Source organism: Anser brachyrhynchus, assembly GCF_964034855.1.
Source record: "Anser brachyrhynchus genome assembly, chromosome: 1".
Classification (NCBI taxonomy): domain Eukaryota; kingdom Metazoa; phylum Chordata; class Aves; order Anseriformes; family Anatidae; genus Anser; species Anser brachyrhynchus.
The window spans coordinates 104,238,475-104,262,554 of NC_137694.1; the positions used below are offsets into that span (position 1 = coordinate 104,238,475).

Below are 24,080 nucleotides of genomic sequence, written 5' to 3' on the forward strand. Positions count from 1 at the left end.
AACAAAAAGTATTCCAAATCAATACAGATTTACCAGAGTTACTTCTGACTTACAAAATAGATATTTAAAAGAAAAGAAAAAAACTTATTGAAATACACAAACACAAATCAAAATAATCAATTCTCACATTAATGATATCATTGAATTTTTTTTCTTTCTTGAAAGGAACCTGTTGAATTTCCCAGAGATGTGGAAATATTTCAAGTTTTTAAAAATATTAAAATGTCCCCCAACCTATTGAAAACTCTGAACAAAAAAAAAAAAATCTCCAACCAGCTCTATTTCATATCTTCAGTTCTTCAAATCACAACACACAAGATCTCTTTGTAAGAACCTGAAGAAACCTGGCTTTTTTAACTGAGGTTGTGACACAGTTCTTGTTTAAAGGATTTTTTTAGAGAAGCTTGTCTTTTCTTCAGAGCAAAGCAGGTTACAACTAGCTGGGCTGTATCATTTTCCTCTCCTCTTAGCTGTGTCCATGCTGGTGCTGTGCAAGTGCTCGTTCAGGACTAGTTTCCTGTTCTGTTTTAGATCTGCCCTAATTTTTATTGCTATCACTGCCAGTTTCTGACTAACAAGTAGCTGTTTGGGAAGAGAGTTTCTCATACATCATGTGTATTCAAATGGTGTGGAAAAAAAAAAAAAAACACACAAAGAACATCACAGTGACATGGTACATAATAAGGCAGACAGTGTATGTAAGAGCTGGCTCACAAAAAGAAGGATGCAAAGGTCTGGAAAATGTTCTCCTCCACAATAGGGAGAAGGCACTGAAACAATGTCAAACCTCAGCTTGATTAGTCTGCACCTGTAGTGCAGAGCAGATTCCAGTTGGGGGCTGGAATGGAGGCTGCAATCTGTCCCTAATGCTTTGCCTCCACCACTCCTTCACAGTCACTCTCTGCCCTTGCTCCAGCATGGGGACCCTTCCACAGGATGCAGTCCTTCCTAAACTGATCCTGCATGGGCTTCCCACAAAGAGCAGCTCTTCAAGAACTGCTCCAATATAAGTCCATACCATGGGGTGCAGTCTTTCAGGAGCAGGCTATGGGTTACCCATGGGCAGCAGTTCCACCAGATCACCTGCTCCTGCATGGGCTTCTCACCATAGGCATCAGTTCCAACCAGGAGTCTGCTGCTGCAGAGGCTGTCCATGGGCTGCAGACTCCTTCAGGCCTGATCCACCTGCTCCACACATGGACTGCAGCATGGAAATCTGCTCCGCCATGGTACTCCATGGGCTGCAGGGGGACAGCCTGCTTCACCATGGGCCTCTCCACAGGCCACGGGAACTTCTGCTCTGTCACCTGGAGCACCTCCTCCATCTCCTTCTGCACTGACCTTGGTGTCTGCAGGGTTATTTCTCACTCCTCTCTCCCAGCTGCTGTCCTGCAGCAGCTTTTTCCCTTTCTTAAATCTGCTCTCACAGAGGTGTAACTGGTGTCTCTCATTGGCTTGGCTCTGGCCAGCAGCAGGTCCCTTTTGGAGCTGGCTGGAACTGGCTCTTATCTAACATGGGGCAGCTTCTGGACTCTTTTCAAAGAGGCCACCTTTGTAGTCCCCTTGCTATCAAACCCTTGCCACATAAACCAGCATACCATAAATTAATTTGTGTTAGTTTAGATTTCCAGCACCAGGAATTGCACGTGAAGGGACATAGTAACAGAATACATTGTATAGAACTTGACCATGACAGTTTTGAATTGTTAACAATTCAGACAGAATTGTCAGTCTAGAAAGAATTGATCTCAGTGTGCACATAAACATATATATTCATAAAGCATTCTTGTTTTGCTGATTCTCTACAAGAATTGTGCATATATTCAAACAGTGAGTTTTCAAAAAAAAAAAAAAGTTTCTTGATGCTTGGAGCAGGACCTTAGGGTAAATTCATTATGAAAGGAAATGGAATTTTAGAAAATCTAACCTATGGTACAATTGACTTTTCAGATCACTTCAGTTATTTAATTCTGACTTCAGAAGATTGGGTCAAATATATTTTTAGTTTTATTTCTGAAGAACAGATGACCAACATAAATTTCCTCTGTGGGAAAAGCATGAATGGACAACGTTCCAATTCACAAGCAGACACATCTGAAATTTAGTGATAGATCCAGACCTAATATAATCTGTGACTCTGTAATTCTCCCTTACAAAGTATTTGGTTTGATTTTCTATAGTATGGATAGACTGATCCCAAGAATCAGTAGTCTGAAACAATTATAAAACAGCTGAATCTTTGCTGATGTAACTGTTTCTATACAGTCCAAAGTTGTAAGGCTATAATGAAATGAGAAACACCTCAGCTCACCTGTGCTTAAAGGAAGAAGTCCTCCGTCTCCTACTCCCCTTTCCTTCCTACGCTTACTTGTGGTTTACATTGTGCTGGCACTGTCGTCTAGTAGACCGCTCCATTGTCAGATTCAGCTCTCTGGTTTAGTGAGTTTAATTCTGGTTTAGTGAGTTTAATTTGTTCCAAGAAGGGTCCAGTGTGCTCCAGAAGTTTCACATGGCATTTATCTCTGCTTCTTTGTCCATACTTTTTCCAGGCATTCTTCCTCATTTAAACAGCAGCAAGTCCTTGAAAGTGTGAATAAAGAAGCAGAGACTACTCTCCTGTGGCAGGACACTGGCTAATTTACACATTTTACACTGACACACATTCACATTCATATTAATGTTAGCAGTACTGACCCAAAGGATATTATTGCTCATGGCAATTTTTCCTTTTTTCCACCTATTTGTTGATAAAAAATGCAGATTCAGGAAAAGGGGTTGAAACAAGAAAAAAACTGCTGTTTCCAGAACAGATGCAATACAGCTGGGGACAGCACAATTTGTTCCCACATGGTGTTTTGTGATGATTCCTTGAAGTAAAGGGAGGTGGAAGGAACTGGTCTTGCTGCTGCTCACACTGTGGCTGTTCTAGGTATTAACAGATGGCTTCAAAGTCTGCAGGTGTGTTACACTGGCAGCTGTTAACAGTGCTAAAATTGACTCCAGAATAATTCTTTCAGGAGAAAAGAGAACTAAAGAGAATGACTGAACCTTATAAACATGAAGAGTCTGCAATACAACAGATGAACTATTGAACTACTAATTGCAAAAGGAAGGAGTTTAGAGAATGGAAATGAGAACTGTGTTCTTTTCCAGTCTGAAAAAGAACAGAAAAAAGAGTCCTCTCATCAGCTGATACTTTGTGTTACCAGTCTGAATCAGAACTTCCCAACTTCTTAGAGGGCTATTTTGGATTAAAAGTTTGTTTGCAAATAAAGTAGTCACATATGGTTAGAGTAATACCAATACTGCATGTATTTTGGCAAAATGAAACCTCATTTTTTCCTCAGTTATGTTCTAAAAATCACTCAGCCTACACTCCCACGGTCAAACAGCTAACCTAGTTCTAGCTAAATGAAAGTATCTTCATATACCCCAAATTGAATGTTGAGCACTTTCAGCAATAAAAATTGCCATCAATAAAAATTACCAGTTATTAAGAGTTATACAGTCATTCTGTCCAATAGTAAGTGAAAGTAAAATTTTCACTTCGCATTTTTATTTCTAGACTTAAAGCACATCAGTTACTTTGTGAAGGAAGAATACAACACCATGAGATTTTGTCCACTGCAACAAACAACATAAATAGCAGATGAACATAAGCTGAAAATTATTTTTTTCTAGAGAATTTGGAATAATTTTGAAAATATTTTGAAATATATCCAAAAATTTCAAGAATGGTGAATTGTGTAGTGATCCTATCAGGAAATTATTTGTTATACGTGAACTACATATAGACTGGTATTTAATTTTCCTTTAAGTAAAATATCTACTATTATAAACTAGTTCTGCTAATAGACTGTCGATCTACTTTTGCAACATCCCCACTCTAATGTAAGTAGTTTACAGTATTGCCATTAATTTAATGAGCTGTGTTATATATTGTTTCTGAGAATCTGATACTATGTTACATCAAACTTCTGTCAAGCTTTTTGAATTCCTTGAAACTCATATGTTGACAGAACATTTGGCAGCAATGTTTTCTAGAAGTCCCATTAGGTAACTGTGGAAAGCCATCCATGTCTAAACTGGAGAGAAGATTCAGACTGAGAACACCAGTATGTTATAAAAGATGAAATAATGAAGCAGAGAGAAAGTAAAATCATTTTTAATTACAGAAACATGTTTGTACAAGTTTTCTTGATTGCATACTGTCAGGCTGAATTTGACTTTTCTCAGTTGAGTCAGCCCCCAGAATTCATGTAATAAGCCTCAGTTCTCTCATTATGAAGCCAGTATAACATTTGAAAAGCAGATGATAATTACGTTCTAGTTCCATAAATCTCTAATATCTCAACAATGAGATCATGAATGTGTAACCCTACAAGAATGTTTAAAGGATTCTAGGTGGAATTTTTGCATTAAATAGTTAGTAATCTAGAAATCTACTAAATTCCATAGGGCATGTAAAATGAGATCATGCAGGTAAACCAGGTAAGGCCTCATTTTTCTGTTGTTTCTGTTGTTTTTGATCTATGGGCTTTTTTTTTTTTTCCTCTTATACTGATGCTAAAACTTGTGTTTATTGTACTTACTGCAGAGAGCTTTAGTGTATAAATCCTTTGAGTCACATGAGGTCACCCCTAATCTACAGGCATTCAAGAACAGAATGATTTTGAAAAGGTCAACCTGTCATTCACCAGCAAGAAAGTCAGGTGTTTTATTATGTGAAACATATTTCTTTGGATTCTTTTTTCAGTAATCACAATATTTAAAGGTAAAGTGGAAGAAGTTGAATTACCTGTGGATAAAGTAGACATCATCATCAGCGAGTGGATGGGTTACTGTCTTTTCTATGAGTCAATGTTAAACACAGTCATCTTCGCACGAGACAAGTGGCTGGTAGGTGCTTTGCATGTTATGCTCCTTTCTGGAACAATCAGCACTTATTTTCTGACTACAAGCCTTCCTCTGCTACTGTCCCCATAACAAGAGACAATTACATCTCCAAATGCAATTTCCTAGGCTTTAACAAAGAGATTAACAAAGGGAATCTCAGTAAAAGAGATTTGGTTTTGATTGACTGCTGATGTAATTCATATAGACACTATCTAATGACATTGCCACAGGCTGCAAGAATTGCTGAGATTAAAGCTGATGTGACAATCTGAAGGAAAACAGTAAAGGCATGCAAGGGGTGCTTGTCTGTTTTTCGTATGTGCAGTTCAAAATGTGATGTCTTTGTCAGGTGAATAGATTACGAGATCCATTTCCCCACAATTCATCAACAGAAACCAGGAGGGCTAATGTTTCCAGACCGAGCTGCTTTGTACGTGGTAGCAATTGAAGACAGACAGTACAAGGACTTCAAAATTCACTGTGAGTACATGCCTAACAATAAACACTTTCTATTGTTATTTCACTGAAATATTTGACTTACAGTGGCCTGATTTAATCTCTTCAATGACAAAGTTTTGCAAAAGCCAAGAAATCATACTAACCGGGCCAGAATCCCAATATAAACATAAAAATTAAGAAAACTCTAACCTTGTGATAAATCTGGGAAACTTTCAGTAATTTAAAGCACACAAACGGAAGATATGTGAATAAATGATGTAGACCTTATTTAGAGTTATACTGATACCTCTACATGTATTTTACAATGTGTATTTTAGGAGGTTTAGTTTTGTTGTTGTTTTAGTAAATATATCATCCCACATAATTGCCATTAAAGTTAGAGTCATAGAATGATTTGTGTTGGAAGAGACCTTAAAGATCATCTAATTCCTACTGCCCAGGCCATGGGCAGGGACACCTCCCACTAGATCAGGTTGGCCAAGGCCCCATCCAGCCTGGCCTTGAATACCTCCAGGGATGGAAGTAAATCTACCATCTTTTAGTTTAAAACTATCACCCCTTTGGTAGTGAACACTATCAAAAAGAGAATTCTTGCCATTCAGGTGCTGAATTTTTTGTATTTAAAATAACAAGAACAACAGAATAATTAATAAGATGCAATTAAATTGTAAAGGTTATGAAATAACCTTAGAATAAATTATATCTCAATAATAAGCTTGTCAAGAAGAAAAAACATGTAATGGTTTTTAAAACACAATACGTGAGAATTTTAAAATGAAAAATAAGGGTCAGAATATTCCGTTCACTTTGATGTGAAAAAAAAATTATAAATTTTTTTGCTTTTAATTCACAAAAGCATAAAATTCACATTTCATTTACATTTAAAATGTGTTTTTTGTTGTTGTTGTTTTTGTTTTGTTTTGTTTTTTTCTTTTCCCTTTAAGTTTCATTGAATAACTCATGCGTTAATTGACCTGTAGAGGTCATCTAGTCCAGCCTTCTGCTCAAAGCACACCAGATTTCAAATTCAAGTCAGGTCACTCCAAAGCCTGTCCTGCAGAATCCAGTGATAAGGCTTCCATAACTTCTCTGGGCACTTGTGCTAATGCTGAAGCACATTCAGGAGCAAACATTGTGAATGTCTAGTCAGAATTTTCCTTGCTGAAACTTTATTATTCCTCTTTACCTGAAATGAATCTGATTTTTTTCTATCTTTCTATGGTAGCAGAGAGCAATTAGATCCCTTCATTAAACTTCACTGTGCCAGGCTAAGAAAACCCATTTTTCCTGGAAATGTCTCATATCTCCTCAGTATGTGGTTCACTTTTATCACTATAGTGCCATACACTGGGCTCAGGTTCAACTTGTTCTCCCCTAGCTCTCTCAAGTTTTGAATCTATTTCGTCATAATAGAATCATAGAATGGCTCAGGTTGGAAGGGACCTTAAAGATCATCTAACTCCAACCCTCAGTAGATCAGGTTGGCCAAGGCTTCGTCCATCCTGACCTTGAACACCTCCAGGGATGGGGGCATTCACAGCTTCCCTTGGCAAGCTGTTCCACTGCTTCACCACCCTTACAGTGAAGAATTTCCTCCTCATGTCTGGGCTAAATCTATCCACTTTTAGTTTAAGACCATTCCCCTTGTCCTATCATTATCTACCTGAGTAAGGAGTCCTTCTCCATCTTTTTTGTAAGACCCCTTTAAGTACTGAAAGGCTGCAATGAGGTGTCCCTGGAGCCCTTTCTTCTCCAGACTGACCATCCCCAGCTCTCTCATCCTTTCTCCATAGGAGAGGTGCTCCAGTCCTCTGATCATCTTTGTAGACCTCCTCTGGACTCGCTCGAACAGGTCCACATGTTTCTTGTGCTTGGAGCCCCAAACCTGGATGCAGCACTCCAAGTGGGGCCTCACAAAGGGCAGAGCAGAGGGGGACAATCACCTCCCTCGACCTGCTGGTCACACCTCTTTTGATGCAGCCCAGGATGCAGTTGGTCTTCTGGGCTGCAAGGATGCACTGCTGGCTCACATTGAGACTTTTGTCCACCAGAACCCCCCAAGTCTTTCTCCGCAGGGCTGCTCTTAGTGAGTGCTTCTCCCAGTCTATACTACTGTCTGGGATTGCTCCGACCCAGGTGCAGCACCTTGGACTTTCTGAACTGCATGTCTTAAGAACTGCATGCCAATAGGCTTGTAGTTGTTAAGTTGCGTCAGGAGGTCCCAAACTTGCTCTTCGCTTACAGTGAGAGGGACTCTGTTCCCCCAGCCCCCACCTAGAGGTTCAGGGACTCGAGAGATGTGGGAAGCCTGACCACTAAGACTGAGGCAAAGAATTTGTCAAGTACCTCTGCCTTCTCCACATCTGTCATTACCAGTTCTCCATCCTCATTTGCAGAGGTGATATGTTCCATCAGTGTGATTTGTCCTACCACATTTCCGTGATAGCAATCCAATCACAGTTTTCTAATTGCACCGTGGCTTCCAACTCTTCCTGCTTGTTTTCCCATACTGTGTGCATTGGTGTAGAGGCACTTCAGATGGGCTATGGGCTGCATCGCCTTTCAGAGAGGTCCTTCCTAAAAAATGGTTTTGATAGTATGAGCAAATTCTACATTGTTTCAGTTTTCCTTTTTAATTTGGCTCATATTAATTTACTTTTTAGAGTGGGTCAATTTCACATAAAGGTATTTTCTGTTATGGAAAAAAAAAATCACAAAAATGCCTAAACAGCTCTATTAAGAATATAAGCTTCTGTAACATTTGTGGGTCCAGCCAACCTGCAGATAAAAATGCTAACTCTGCATTCTTTTCTACTCAAGAGCCTCTCAGAAAAAGAAGTTTACTGTTTCTCTAATCAAATTCAGTTGCGATAGTTAGAATTGCCAATGCATATGCCAAAGCTACCTTGGGCCAAAGGAATCCCAGTGTAGTGGGGTGGTAAAAAAAAGGTCTCTGTAAGTGCAAGGGAAAATTATATCAACTCCTCAAGTACAGCCTAGATTTTTTCTCTTCACTTTTGTGGTGACCTTGACAGCTAAATTCATTACAAAATTTATAGATTCAGAAGGATGCTTATGGCATTCATTCTGTAAAAGAATCAAAGCCACAGGATTAAAAATTCCCTTTTTTCATCTCTATTTTGAACTCATTCCTTTCTAGGCCTTGAGCCTTTTTCTTTTCTCACAGACAATGCACCTGTTTTTAACTCTTTTTTTTTTACCATAATTTAAAAAAGCTTCAGGCTTTTTTTTTTTTTCTAAAATTTTATTTTCTTTTAAGACACATTCTTTTCTGGTTTCACCTGATTGGTCCTCTCTTTTTATACCTCCACTGTTTACTCTGTATTCAATTATTTCTGTCTCTCTACCTATATGCATTGCTGCCTTGTTTTTGTTTCTCTTTTTGGTTTATAACTCCTTGATGGTGTCTCCTTACATTTCATTTTTTCCTCTCTTAAGATGGGAGACAGAGTCTTGTATTCACAAGAGAGGCAGGGCTGAGTATTTCAAAGTGCACTCAGAAAACTTCAAATTAATTCTGATTTCCCAAACACTTAATGCCACAGAAGGCTACTGTAGTCAATTTGATTTCCTGCAAAATGTAAAACAGAATTTTATCTTGTAACTCCTTTGATATATTTCTAATATAGACTGTGGTATATATTCAAAGGCATCCTATCTAGGCTGAAGTACATCAAGTGATGGAGACCTCAACTCTGTTAATGAACTTTTTCTTCAGGCTTTCCTTGTTAATCTTTTCTAAGTAAACACATAAAAACAAACGGCTTCTGTAAATGTAATCTGAAGTTCCCATATAGTCACAGTACCAGAAACTAACATTTTGATCACCAACCCCCCTGAAATGTTGAGAAACTAACAGCCCAACAAAAAGGTAACATATCAGAGAACTATTCATGTCCAGTTTAGCTCCCATTTAGAACCACAGAGATTTTTTTTGCTCATACTTCATTTTTACTCATAGCCCACTAGGAACACTGGTAGCATAAATGCTATGTTCAGAGGAGAAAAGAAAAAAAAAAAAAAGACATTTCAAACTTGCATACTTTACTTGTTTTCAAACATTTTTTTAAATGTTCACTGAATTTTTCTAGCTGGCCTTCTACTCAGTACAGGCTGTAGCCCACAACAACTTTGTGGCTTTCTTTTCAGTCTTTCAAATGGATTGCTGAATGGAACTTGATTCAGATGATTCATAAGACCAGCATTTCACTTTTTTCAGGCTTTTGTTTTCATTTTGTGAAGAGATTTATAAGCAGATCCACTGTACTGTTTCCTAGGGTACTGTTTGTTCAAAAAACAAACAAACAAAAAAACACGCAAGAGGCATTTGTTGGGACAATCAGAAAAGTTCAAACACAGAAGATCGGCATGGCTTTTAAATAGTTTAGAAGGAGGATATTTTTGCTTTTAGTCATAGTGTACATGCAGATTAAAGCTTGGATCCTCCAAATATTGAAATACACATGTAATTCTACTCCTTTCAGTAATTTGCTTCATAAAACTAAAAATTACTTAGATAATTAAAAGAGTATGTATACAAAGTGCTAACCAAATAACAAACTACAAAAATAAGGAAATACAACCCAGAAGGAATAGGAAATACTTCTGAAGGCTATTCCCAAGTCTCAACCTGACATGCTATATTATGTGATTTGGGGCAAAACTCTCAAATATCCAAAACTCTGAAAATCTACAACAAATCTCATATAATATAGCATAGGGAGGATACCCAAAACCAAAGGCCACTTATTGAAAGATATACATCGACAGTTATTTTGCTGTGACTGCTTTATCCATAAAATATGATATAGACTACTGTGGCAGCAAGCAAAGAGTTAATGAGGAAAACTGAAATTTAGCTGATCGTACAAATAATTTCAAAGGAAATACGCTTTGAGAAACAAAAAAATATTTTTATTATTACTGCTGATCTTTGACACATCTATTTGCATTGACAGGGTGGGAGAATGTGTACGGCTTTGACATGACCTGTATTAGGGATGTTGCCATGAAGGAGCCTCTGGTGGACATAGTAGATCCAAAGCAAGTGGTGACCAATGCCTGTTTAATAAAGGTTTGGTAATTCCAAATACACCTAATTATGAATGTTTATATCTAACTGTATAATTCTTTGGAGACCTTCTGCTTTTGCTTTACTAATATTTTTGTATGCTTTTAACCAGCTACAGAAGCAATCATCATAGAATTCTATCACAGTAAGAAGGAAAACTGTACAAAGTTTTAAATTAGTACTGGTATGTTGTACATGCATAGCTGTCCACTGAGCAGAACAAGAATATTAATATCTTGACTCCTTATGGAATACCCAAAAGTGAGATGCTTCTTTTGACTCTGTACTTATCTGGCTACTTCTATAAGTGGATGTCAAGCTGTAACTTAAGACTTTTATAATAATACATGTCCAAATACTGGATAAATAGATACATGGTATTTTTAGATATGAATTTTAATTGCCTTACCTTGTAAATAGAGGTTGAAAATTACTGATAGCAAGCTGCTGAAAAAGGCTATTTTAATTGTTTGGAGTAAAAAAGACTGAAGCATTGATTTCTGAATTGGTCAGCTCTGGGGAAATAACACTAGTTTATTCCAGAACATGAGATCAGAATTAGAACCTAGTTTTTGTGCAAATTTCTAATTTTTAGCCTTATCGAGAATGTTACTGTGCTCTTTCAGCCCCAACACCTGCAGCCAGGGATTAACTTGTCCCCTGTTCTACGTATAAGACAGAATGGTCACTACTCTCTGTTCACAAGACCATGTTAAGAAACTGTGGCCTACAGGAATGCAAAGCTCTAATATTCCTCCCATGTTATGTGGGACTACTCACATGAATAAGGCTGTCTGCTTCAATAGCAGTGGCACGATCAGTTACATGAAGCCCAAAGTTTGCTCATTTATCCCAAAGATTTAGTTCCATTTTGTTCTTTTAATTTTTTTGCCAATAATAAACACAATATTAAGTTTTCCTATACACAAGAAATAAAGACATACCTGTTGTCTGTAGAACCTTTACTGAAAACATCAAAAAGGAATAGAAGATAGAAACTCTTTGTGCACACATATGTGCTAAAGGGAATACAAGATAGTTGTGTCTAAAAACAGCCCAAGCCAGAAAATAAGTAATTGTTTAGATTCCATAAAATATCTCTGGAGAGCGAGAGATCAGGTGGCAAAATGGACTGGTTTCTTTGGTAATAAACAGTTTTAAAAGATGCATGCTAATTTGAGAATAAACAAAGCAATAATGTTTAATTGTTCAAATGTTTTATTATGGCATTTCAAGATTGTATGGCTGATTCACAAAGGGTTTTTTTAGGGGTCAATTCAACCTGCCTGCTTTAACAGCTAACTTAGGGTGCCTACCAGATGAATCTAGGTTCCCTGTACATCAGTCAGTAGATGGACTAGTCGCTAGATGCATTCTTAATGGACTAGCCGGAGCCCTGTTCTGCAGTTATTTCAGTTCTCAGTTTAGATGCTCTGAATTGTTATACAAAACCAGCAAAAGAAAACAACCTCTGTGTGCTATGTAGCCATGACACTAACCTAGAATGCTGGACATGAGTAAAATTTCCTTGTTTGTACTCTTCAGGAATGGGGTGTAACCCAAGTCTTGAACCCCTCAAGGAACTCTCTAACTGCAGGTGCACTGGTGCAGTGTGTGCAAGGAATACAAGCAACTTCTCTGATATGGAAACACTTCTGCTTTGAATGATCTCTTAAATATATCCCAGGGGCATAGGAATTTTCCTGGAGGCCTCTGAATTCCGGACAGGGAATCTGGCAGGGAGGGCAGTGGGATCAAAGCATCTTCAGTGACAGGTAACCAGAGTCAATAAACATATCTCAGGAAAAGTGTACAAATGACCTTCTTATGGCCTACTACTTTCAGTAACATTGCTTGAAAAAATTAAGTAGTTTGTTTCAAATTCAGTATAACAGTTATGTTCTCTTCTCTGATCCCTTTGCACATTACAGAAATACACCTGTTTGTGTTGACTCAAAACTTTTTTCTCTTCATTAATTTTGATTTGATGTCAGCATCAGAGACTACAATAACAATAAATCAATTGGCCACAGAGCTGTAGAAAAACCTGCAATTTGAGTGACAAAAACTCAGAACCATACAAGAACGAAAGATATGCCACATCCAGTTTATAATAAAAAATACTGTTGGAAAACACTTCTGAATCTCCTCCACTGTCTAGCCACAAAGAACAAAAAACAATCTTCCTCTATTCTCCCATTTGTCCCACACATTCCAGGAATAGTTTAAAGCCCCTGCAGGTCACAATAGCAATTTGAGATTACATAGTTTAATGTTATTTAAAGCATGAACCACCTTTCTTTCGAAAAGAAAAGAAAAGAGAAGAGAAGAGAAGAGAAGAGAAGAGAAGAGAAGAGAAGAGAAGAGAAGAGAAGAGAAGAGAAGAGAAGAGAAGAGAAGAGAAGAGAAGAGAAGAGAAGAGAAGAGAAGAGAAGAGAAGAGAAGAGAAGAGAAAAGAAAAGAAAAGAGAAGAGAAGAGAAGAGAAGAGAAGAGAAGAGAAGAGAAGAGAAGAGAAGAGAAGAGAAGAGAAGAGAAGAGAAGAGAAGAGAAGAGAAGAGAAGAGAAGAGAAGAGAAGAGAAGAGAAGAGAAGAGAAGAGAAGAGAAGAGAAGAGAAAAGAAAAGAAAAGAAAAGAAAAGAAAAGAAAAGAAAAGAAAAGAAAAGAAAAGAAAAGAAAAGAAAAGAAAAGAAAAGAAAAGAAAAGAAAAGAAAAGAAAAGAAAAGAAAAGAAAAGAAAAAAGAGAGAGGGAGAAGGGGGGGGCGGGGGGAAGAAAACTGTGTGGAAGGAGAAAGGGGGGGAGAAAGGCGTGTGTGGGAGGGAGAAAGGTGTAAGGGGGAGGGGGAAGTGTGTGGGGAGGAAAGTTGTCGGGGGGGAGAAAGGTTTTTTGGGGGGGGTGAAAGGTGGGAGGTGAAAAGGGGGGGAGAAAGAATGGGGGAGAAAGGTGGAAAAAAGTAATGATTTTTAATACACATTCTTGTTTATCAGAGAAAAAAAATGCATAATTGCAAAGCAAAACCAACCTATATGCTCAAATATCCAATACATTGAGACATTTCCACTATTTTGGAAATATCTTGATTCACCTATATGGAGCCTAATTTCAAAGGACCTGCAGTATTTTCTGCAAAAATCTACCTTTGCTCAGAGAGACATCCAGCCACACAGGTGAGGCACTTGTCTGTGAACTCCAATGACTCTTATGTCCTTCTCCCATCATAATCTTGACCCATGAGTTTAGAATAAGACATTTTCCTCTTCACACTCTGAGACTTTCCTCTTGCTTCACTGCAACTTGAGAGAGCTCCCTTATCACATTCCTTTCTTCCAGCTTCTCCTGAAGTAAAGCAATAAGCACCTATGCCATCCACTTCTCACCTTTCTTTCTAGGTTATTTTGACTAGTTCCTAGTCTTCAAACACTTTTTTTCTTCTCCATTCTTTTCTCCACATGAAAATCTCTCTTGCCTCCACTAAATAACTTTCCCTGTCACTCTTTCCTCTCCAACTATCCTCCCCACAGTCTTTCAGCATCTTCAGATTTAACTCTGCCTATGCCTCCCTTCATCCCCCTGCCTCCCTGCCCCGCCAAAAAAAAAAAAAAAAAATCCAACCTAATAACTTCAGGATTTCGTCCTGTACAAACAGGAAAAGCCGTCAGAACGCAGCAGTCCAAGGCCTCTGCTGTCTTAAAAACCCCAGCTACACTTGCTCCCCCATTATTTTGTTTAATAGAAACTAGCATATGCTATGATACCTAGTGAAAACAAAACAATCTCTGATAATCAGTTCTTCCTTTCGTTGCCCATCCAAAACACACAGAAGTTAATGTTGTTTGTTCTCTTCCCACATTAATACTGCACTCCTTAAAAAAAGAAAAAAAAAAAGACCTTTCTCATTTCTCTAGCAACTAATTTTACTGATTTTATTTCTCAGCCTTCAAATCAATCCATTTCTGAAGCTGACAATATTGTTTCTACCAGTGCTGCCTGTCCCCCAAGTCTACATCAGTACATGAATAGCACTGTCTTCACTGTCACACCCTATGTGTGGGTGATCATTTGACCCTCATTGTCCAAATCAGTGGAAGGAAAAAGAAAGGAGAGGAAGAAAAAACAAAACAAAAAGCAATCAACCTCTTTCACCCTTCCCCAATCATAGTCCTTATAGAAGTAGAAAAAGAGGCACTGAGATTTGAATGTTTATCTGATCTTCTTGCCCACCCAATCCTAGCTGAGTATGTAAGTGTAGCGCACCCTAGAAACAACCTTAATTAAGTGAGAAAATGGGTCAATCAGCAAGTCAGCATTTTTCCCACCAGTAGACACAATTCAGAGCCATTTCTCCCATCAATTATGTTTCGTTCAAAATTATACCATTCAAACATCATAGCTGGCTACACCTCATCTGAACTTCACTGTAATCACCCCTGTGATACTAAATTATATTCTATACATCATTTGCTCAGTCCTAAAGCAATTCTTCTCACACAGCCCAAGAATTAAATTTGTGCATTTTATAAAAACTTAGTCTCTATCAGTCCCTCTGCAACACTGTACCACAGGATGCCTCACGGTCTTTCATGCAGCATCAGCCACAGCATGGACATCCTTATTTAGCTGATGTTTCTGACACTTTTGTCATTGCTCAGCTTAACACATTTTGATTTTATAATATAATTATGAGCTATATTTTGATGAGATCCCTGCTTAACTATGACCATTTTGTTGTTTGTTTCGTTTTTTTTCAGTAAGTTATTTAAAAAGAAATGTGGTAAATCATGACTTTTCTTATTTTATGCAAAGGTAGATTTATTCTCTAGACTGTTAGCTGTAATCAAGCAACATTCAATGAACAGTGACGTTTAATATCAGAATATACAGTTGACAGAGTAAGATTCAAAGGGATCACCAAACCAGGGATCAGACCAGGTTCAGAACTGAAATTCTTATTCCTGTTATGCTTTTTTTATATTTATCTTCTTGTGTGTGTGTGTGAGGAAGAACATTTGAAGGCTAGCCCAGCTCTAAATGACCACTTACAAGCGTGGATCAGTTATAAGCTGTAGTGACTCACAGTGCCAATGCAATGTAATAGAATCACTTTTATTACAGTTATTCTTCAGCAGTATTGTGAATTAGATAGACTGAAACTATAGCTTGCTTAAATCATCTCACTATAAGTTTTCAGATTGTCAGAAATGCATGATATGTGACCCATGCAAAGGGCTCAGTAACTGAGATGTGGTTGAATCTTCTGATGTCTGTTTTTGCAGACTTCTCTTAGATTATAGAATGTAATCACCAAAAGATCCCTCTATTCTGCATGGACATTCCAGTTCCTACTCTGCATTACTGCAGTGTATGTCTGAAGTAATGCTGGTGAGATCAATGATATGATTCATAGTGTTGGTCCTCATGTTGGTGGAATAGAGGAAATTTGGATTTCTGCTTACAAAACTTTTATTTCTCTGTCAGCATGGACAGTTTTGTTGTTAAAACTGATTCTCCTGATAATAGAGAGCAAAACAGTTTGAGGGTCTCCTGCCAAATAAGTCCTGACAAGTACAGTAAGGATAGTGAAGCCAGATACACTTAGAATACCACAAAGTATGCTGATAAGAAAGATTTCCCATAGCATTCAAATATAATTGATAGTATTTCAGATGTAGTATCCTCCCTGTCTTGAGTACCAGTCTTGTTAGTATTGCAGACAAAAGCAATACCTAGCTGAGAAAATCAGATCAGTCTAAAAAAACTCAGTTTAAGCCTTGAACAGTGAGATTTGAATATCAATAAAAATAAGCCATCTTGTAGACTCGTTGCTCCCAACTACTGCAATCAAGCCATAATATAATTTACATGATTTCCATCTGTATAGTTGAAGGGTAACATCCCTGTGCCTGCTATTTAGCATCCACTACCTGACACAGGATTAGAAAGCATAATCAGCAAAAAGCAGACCCCTGTTTTGCCTCAAATGTTTTGACTGCTTAACATCACCTAGTCAAAGCATATTCCCTTCCAGAGCTGCTCAAACAAATCAGAAGTTTATTCTTATGAAAAACAAAAATAAAAACAATTCTGCCGTCTTTCCTCATGCTGACAGTCCCTGACGATGAAAAGTCTTAGAGCTGGGACATATATATCCATTTCAACATCCACTATGCCTCTATTTGTCAAAGCACACTTGTACCTTGATTTCCTCCAGCTCTTGCAGCTCCTTCCTGCCATTCCCAAGGGCACACTCTTCTGTGACTGACCTCATACTGTCAACTCAGTCAGGTAACTGGATCATTTGCTGATGATTTCATATATTCAAATGTACTGCAGATTTCTTACAGTGTAAAGGGCTGACAGTTGTCTTTGTTACTAATTATTAAATGAAATGATTAAATACATATTTAACACTTACAGTCGCAGACATCTGCATATAAGTGTGGTTTTTTTTTTCATTCTCTTCAGGAAGTAGACATCTATACAGTGAAGACTGAAGAACTGGCATTTACTTCTGCATTCTGCCTCCAAATTCAGCGTAATGATTACATTCATGCCTTGGTCACCTATTTTAATATCGAATTTACAAAGTGTCACAAGAAGATGGGATTTTCTACAGGTATTCTGTGCTTCTTTTTGTTTCATTTCTATATTGGTGTGTCAGTACTGCTGGTCAGATGGTACGTGACGGTTTATTATACCACTAAGTTTTCATTTCAGTGATAAAAATTCTTGTCACTTTGGAGGAGGTCAGCAGGATGCGGAAAGGCAACTGCATATAAGAACTCTGCAAAAGCAGTGGCAGGATTCCACAATGGCTACCAAGCTTAGAGCTCAGAAGGAATCAGCCAGGAGTTTGTGCCCATTACCAGTTCTATCTTAATACTGTGTCAAGTTTCTCAGATTAAACATGGGATTGTTGCCTCTGTAAGAGACGGAGCTCAGTTTCCATGTAACTATAAACTCAACAAATGTTTCTTGCTTTTCTGAGTCTAGAACAGTACCTTTTTTTTTTTCCCAAAATATAACCGCACACATACTGCTTATGTAAACCGTCTCTAACAACCCATCTGCAAAACTCTAACTTACCTTGGTGAACAGATACTTAAAAGAATAACTCCATTCCTATGAGGAATGGTTTGCTAGACCAAATAAACCAGCCAGTGTTTCAAGAAATGTAAAAAACTCATAACTGGTTTAATGACAAGAAACAAAATATTGTTGCTGCTGGTTGTTCCTGCCATCATTACACAACTCAAAGTAGTGTAAATGGAACCTGATGTAAGTTAAATATTTTGGGGAAATATCTTTTTTTCCCCCTCACAGCTCTTAGCTCTTCACTGAGAATCAAAACTTGAAATACTTTGATAAAATGTTTACTTATATTTTATTCTAGAAGTATAACCTTATGGATGATATTATTTGATACCTCATATTCTTATGTTTTTTCAGTAAATACATTTCCCTGGTCTGTAAAGGTTTTACACTACAGTACTTCCCACACCCTGATAGGTGTCAGTAACCAATGACAGGCAGAAATTACCAGTGCAAGTTCACTAGGGACTACTCAAACATCTGAATTTAAATCAGAAATTAAAACAAATAAGTAAATCAAAATAAGTAAAATGAAAACCTGAAAGAGGGGCAAAGGAAATTGGCACCATTAAATTAAAGTTTACAGGTATAGCATGTACAGAAATAAACAAATTAATTCCTGACCAGCCAGTCTTACACAACAGGAAAAAGTCTCTGAGATAAGTATCTAAAAGACTAATGCCCAAGGCAGAATAAAAATATCTCCTGAGAATATACTACTCTAGAATAATCCATTAACAAGCAAAAAGGAAACATTGGATACATCATTTAAAATACACTTGCAATAATCGTTCCAAAAGGAGCCCTGTCACAAGCAGGTGTTGAGTGCAGCTTTACATAAATTTTGTTGGAATGGAATTGATATTGGGGCCAACTATATGCAGTATCACCTAGATTCTCCTATTCTCAAACAAGAGAAAAGGCAGTTTATCTCACCTGTTTTAGGAGAAGATGACCTTTCTTTGGAAGTGGCTATCTCTTTCCATTAGCTGAGATGATGGTTTAGCTGTCACCTCTCTTTGAGAAGAACGTCATTTCTGCAGTGTAGCATTCTGAGAACAGGTGAGAGTTCTAAATTTTGGATAATCCTCTGCCTCAGCTCTTTCTATCTTGAAAAGGCAAGCTTTTCCAACCAGCAAGTAGGGCAATACTGGAGGTCCAGGTTTGAAGTAGGATTGCAAAGTGTGTGCTGTTGTCCTCAGGATCTGTAACATATTTAGTTTTCTCCCAAAGATAAGGAGCAGCACTGGGATTTTGAGGGAAAAGAAGTATAAATACAAAATAGTTGTCTAGTTCATGCCTGAAGACAGATATAAAATGAAGACACACCCAAAGTGAGTATTGATTTCTAATGACACAATTAAACTAATTAACTGAAATACTTGAGCAAAGGTACCCCAGACGGACCAGAGAAAGGTACCAAGACGGACACTTGGCAGAATTTATCTTTTAATTATAAACTTACAGGGCATCAAAGTGAATCTACTAAGCAAGACTGGGGGTTCATTTAGATCAGTATCCATCTCTGGCAATCACCTATAGCACATAGCATTAAAAAAAAACTAAAAGCAGGTCAAGGTGCAAGAACCCTATCCCCAGCTGTGTTCTTGAAACATCTATTTTGTGCTGTTTCAGGATCATGAGTCAAAGATTTCATCTGTGTCATTGTGATTAGCAGTTTTTTATGAAGCTTTCTTCCATGGTTTTGTGTAATTGTTTTTGAACTAATTTTCACCTCTGACATTCAAATAACTTAGTGGTAAAGATTTCCTCAACTTGAATATGTGTAAGTTGAAAGGAAAGAATCAAAAACGTCCCTGTCATGATCAGTAAGCTTCTTCATAGACTCCTTCTTGTTGGGTGAATCCACATCTGACATATTTCAGTAAAAATCGTATGACAACCCATTGACAGTCAATAGAATGGTGTTGTAAAGCATGACTGTTAATATATTATATGAGTTAGATCATTCTATGAGAAGAAGGGCCTTTTTTCAATTGTTTGCAAATCTTAATTTGGTTTATAAGGTAAAAGTCCAATTTAAAGGTCAATAGTAATGCCCATATATATATTTTTAGCACCTGATGCTCCCTATACTCACTGGAAGCAAACTGTCTTCTACTTAGAGGACTATCTAACTGTGAGACGAGGAGAAGAAATCTATGGAACGATATCCATGAAACCAAATGCAAAAAATGTGGTAAGTCAGCACCACTGCTTCTAATTCCAACTCTACTGATGACAAATGTTAATCAATAGTAAATAAAATGCATATAAGTAAAACAATGAGCGTGCTAAAGGCTCTAAATTCATGTTTATTAGTAAGAGCTGTAGTCATAGCTTCGTCAAAGCTCATGACAGCAATGATAATGCAGTGTTAACATTGCAGAAGACAGCTTGCAAACAAGCTAGCAAGGGGAGGAAGAAATGGTCCAGATACATCACTAAGTCAGCTGCCCTCTGCAATCAGTTTGGCTCATATTTTGTGACACAAGCAGGCAAGGATCTTTTCATATTGTCACTAAAATCAATGGTAAGACCCCCCTGCCAAACATAGGATGATCAAGAGTAAACTCCACACCTATGCCCACATTTTCCACTCAGTGCCCAAGAATTCACCCTTCAGGAAATTAAGTAACAGTTTTCAGTGATTCTCTGTTTGAACTCACTAACCAAATGTACTTGAACTCACTATGGTTGTTTCAAAGTCGTGACTGTGCACATACTGATGTTTTGTTTAAAACTAAAGCCAAAACACGATGGATATCACACTATAATGACTGAGAACTTCCTCAGTTTCTCTGCTATGGGCTGATGCCAGTGATTCAGAGCTTCTTTAAACTTGTAAGGAGACTGTGAGACATGGTGTGATGAGCAACCCCTGCCTGTACAGACGAAGAGAAGTATGGCTTCTGTGAGAAACAGTGGTACCATTTTCAGCCAAAACCCTTGAGCGGAATCTCCTCACTTTTTATTACCACATAAGGCCATTAATATAACCTGATAATAATCCATCCATGCAGTTACAGTTCTTGGAATATTGTATTTGGTGACTGTGGCAAGTCTTAACATATCTTTACCTTCCTTTTTTTTTTTTTTTTGCATTACTTTTCCTTTTTTTTTGTACTAAAAACAGATTGGATATGGTTTTCACAGTAGTGTTGATACAGGGGAAGAAATAAACAGAAAATAACCTTGTCATTAAAACAATCACATTCACTCCTGAAGCTTACTGCTTGCTGTGAGAGTAGAGGAGAACAGTGTGTTCCCACCTTGATGTCCTTGGACAGACTGAAATGTTTTCTTTTGGACTGTAGTGAGATGGGGGTCTCAGTCACTTCTCCCAAGCAACAAATGTTAGGACAAGAGGAAATGGCCTCAACTTGTGCCAGGGAAGGTTTAGATTGGATATTAGGAACATTTCTTTCACTGGCAGGGTTAAGAAGTATTGAAACAGGCTGCCCAGGAAAGTGTTTGAGCCATCATCCTCGGAGGTATTTAAAAGCTGTGTAGACGTGATGCTTAGGGACATGTCCCCAGTACAAAAAAGACAGGGATCTCCTGGAAAGAGTCCAGCGGAGGACCACAAAGATGATACAGGGCCTGGAGCATCTCCCCTATGAGGAAAGGCTGAGAGACCTGGGTCTGTTCAGCCTGGAGAAAAGAAGACTGAGGGGGGATCTTATCAATGTGTATAAATATCTGAGGTGTGGGAGACAGAGGGATTTGGCCAACCTCTTTTCAGTGGTTTGTGGGGACAGGACAAGGGGTAATGGCCACAAGATAGAGCACAGGAAGTTCCGCACAAACATGCGAAAGAACTTCTTCACAGTGAGGGGGAGAGAGCACTGGAACAGGCTGCCCAGGGAGGTTGTGGAGTCTCCTTCTCTGGAGATATTCAAGGCCCATCTGGACGCCTACCTGGGCAGCCTGTTCTAAGGAACCTGCTTTAGCAGGGGGTTGGACCTGATGATCTTTCGAGGTCCCTTCCAACCCCTTCAATTCTGTGATTCTGTGATTTAGTGGTAGACTTGACAGGTTAACAGTTGGTCTTGATGATCTTAGGTCTTCCAAACATAAATGATTCTATGAATGTATCAATTCATCGCCCTTTTCTCTAGAGGGTAAAATAAAATATTTCAAATTTGTTCGCACAGAATCTGAATGCAGATTTAGGTGCTAAAACAAATGGTGTTCTTGATAGTTATCTTAAGACAGACTATTTTGATTCTCTTAGTTTTGAAAGGCTTTCTTAATTCTTTGCTCTTCTGAAACATGAAGCCTGTAGAAAGACACCTTCATTACGTAGGTCTATGTAGTGCAGCTTTCCAAAAAACATGTGATTATAAGACAAAGAATGGCTGAGGGTTTGTCTACAATGGGAAGTTTACCAGATCTATTTTGGAATAACTCCTAGTTTTAAAGCCCTTTACGCTAAATTAAGATCATCTCAATCAGGTATGCCTTAAAAAATTATTATAGAATACTTACGATAGCACAGCATTTCAGGTTGTAACCAGGACACTAAAGCAGCCTTGAGCAGAATACACAAATATGCCCTAAACATAATGCTATTACACATCTTACATCCTGCTTTTTCAGTGTTAGCAACATTTAAAAAGAAAAGAAGTTTGAAACCACAGTATGCATCTCCTGAATCTTCAGGTCTTTTCAAACTCAGAGATGATAACTGAATTCATAAAAAATTAATGGTCTTGCTTACATGTTACATTTAAATCTTTTTACAGCGTGACCTGGATTTCACAGTAGATTTGGATTTCAAAGGACAGCTATGTGAAACATCAGTATCTAATGACTACAAAATGCGCTAGCAAGAAACCTCTCCGTGAGATGAAAAGAATTGTATCAAGTCCTGAACTGCTGAACTTCAAGCTAGGAACAAGTGATCACAAGATTATTATATTAAGCATTAGAACGTTTACTCCAATGGAAAGTGGTAACCTGATCCCTCCTGCAGATAGTACAGAGGGCTGGGATCCCTCTGTGAATGTACAGTGTACAGAACCACGGCTTTTGTCAAACATATAGGAAAAACAAACAACAGTATTGAGTGTTCTGGTTAACTTTAGGATGGCAGAGGATGCATATAAAAATTGTACTACTTACTGTGAATTTCTGGTTCTTCCAAGCTTTGCATGTTACAGGTGATTAGAGCAGCGTCTTCAATATAGAAGACCACTAAAACACATCACCATGATAGTATTGAATATTAATTAAATATTAAATATAGTATAAATATTATATATAATACAATATAAAATAATATTATATATATATTGTACATGAGAAAAAAATGTTGCTTCATAATTGGAATTTGTTTTGTGATTACTTAATTTTCATTATGCAGTTATGGAAAGATAATAGCACTACTCTAGGCAGTGTTATATTCCAGGTGTCATTAACTGTCCAAAATTAGAGCTTCGGGAAATATTCCATGCAAAATGTAGGTAAGAGCTGGGACTTTATAGAAGGATCAACAAGTATCTCTTACAATATCCATCTGGAAAATATGGACCATGATTTTTAAAATTCACCTCCACAACTGGACCTCTGTCAGAGCTTTAAAGAACATTAGCGTTTTATTCTTGAATATATTCTGTGGTGAGTTTTTATAGCTGGATTTTGCATGAGACCTTCTGAAATCAGACAGCTGGTATTTAAATGTGCTGAATGCAAAGTCTCTGAAATGGTGGGCAGTTCATGTTTTTTGGCCTTGTAGTTTTTTTGCCCATTTCTGTTCTCTGCAAGATTCTTAATATAAAACCATTTTCAAAAATAGGAAATTAGTGTTTCCTTTTGTTGATGTTTTAGATGAGTTTTAATATGCAAATACTAGTCTCAAGAGTGCAGTGATTTGCTGGAACAAGTTGATGTCTTTAAAAAAGTATCTATGGCTTCTGATATTACTAAGATGTCTGTATCTTTCCCATCCCCTTACATTCCTTGTTTTTGTTACAATACCTTATGGTTATAGGTAATATATTTACTGCTGATAGTTTTTCATACGTATGCATTGAGTATTTTTAATATATGAATATTGACCATTTAATCACAAGTAATTTGTCAAAAACTGCATCATTATTCCTAACTATAAATCTTCCAGTCACTATAGCATTAGGCACTAAATCACATTCCATTATTTATTGGATGAGATTGCCTTTTTTTTTTTTTTTTTTGCCTGAAAAGTCTTTTTAATCACCTGTAAATAAAGCTTACTTGAATATGTGAGCTAAGAATGCTGCTGATCAGTAAGCTGTTTGCAGGTTCTTGTTTTGCCAGCATAGGATTGTCAGCTTTTCACGTTTTAGAAACCTGAAATATTGCTTTTCTCTTCATGAAAACTGTACAGTACTTCCATTTTCTTATAGTCTAAAGATTATGGTCTAGGGATTGTATTACATGGTATCTATGTAGAATGAAATTAAACTGTAATTCAGCAGTAAAGATTACTGTTTGCAGTGTAGTTCATCACAGTTCTTTTAAAGTACTTTATTTCATATTCTTGGAATGGGGTAAATAACTTT

The 24,080-nt window shown here is 37.5% G+C and overlaps 1 protein-coding gene across 3 annotated transcripts in view; it reads left to right on the top strand.

Annotated features, from left to right (window-relative positions):
- PRMT8 (protein arginine methyltransferase 8) overlaps positions 1-24,000 on the top strand; it is a 76,065-nt gene extending 52,065 nt beyond the window's left edge. Inside the window, exons 5-10 of one of the 3 annotated variants that reach the window (XR_013945480.1) lie at positions 4,757-4,899; positions 5,289-5,376; positions 10,335-10,450; positions 16,909-17,059; positions 18,481-18,597; positions 19,614-19,735. Coding sequence is in view for 2 of the 3 variants with exons in the window: in XM_080577361.1 (XP_080433487.1) it covers positions 4,757-4,899; positions 5,289-5,376; positions 10,335-10,450; positions 16,909-17,059; positions 19,614-19,735; positions 22,284-22,367 (704 nt within the window). In the remaining variant the exon portion in view is untranslated. Of the gene's footprint in view, positions 1-4,756; positions 4,900-5,288; positions 5,377-10,334; positions 10,451-11,992; positions 12,998-16,908; positions 17,060-18,480; positions 18,598-19,613; positions 19,736-22,283 lie in introns of those variants that run through there. The other 2 variants (XM_080577361.1, XM_080577362.1) reach the window with 2 other exon arrangements.
- The last annotated feature ends 80 nt before the right edge of the window (positions 24,001-24,080 follow it).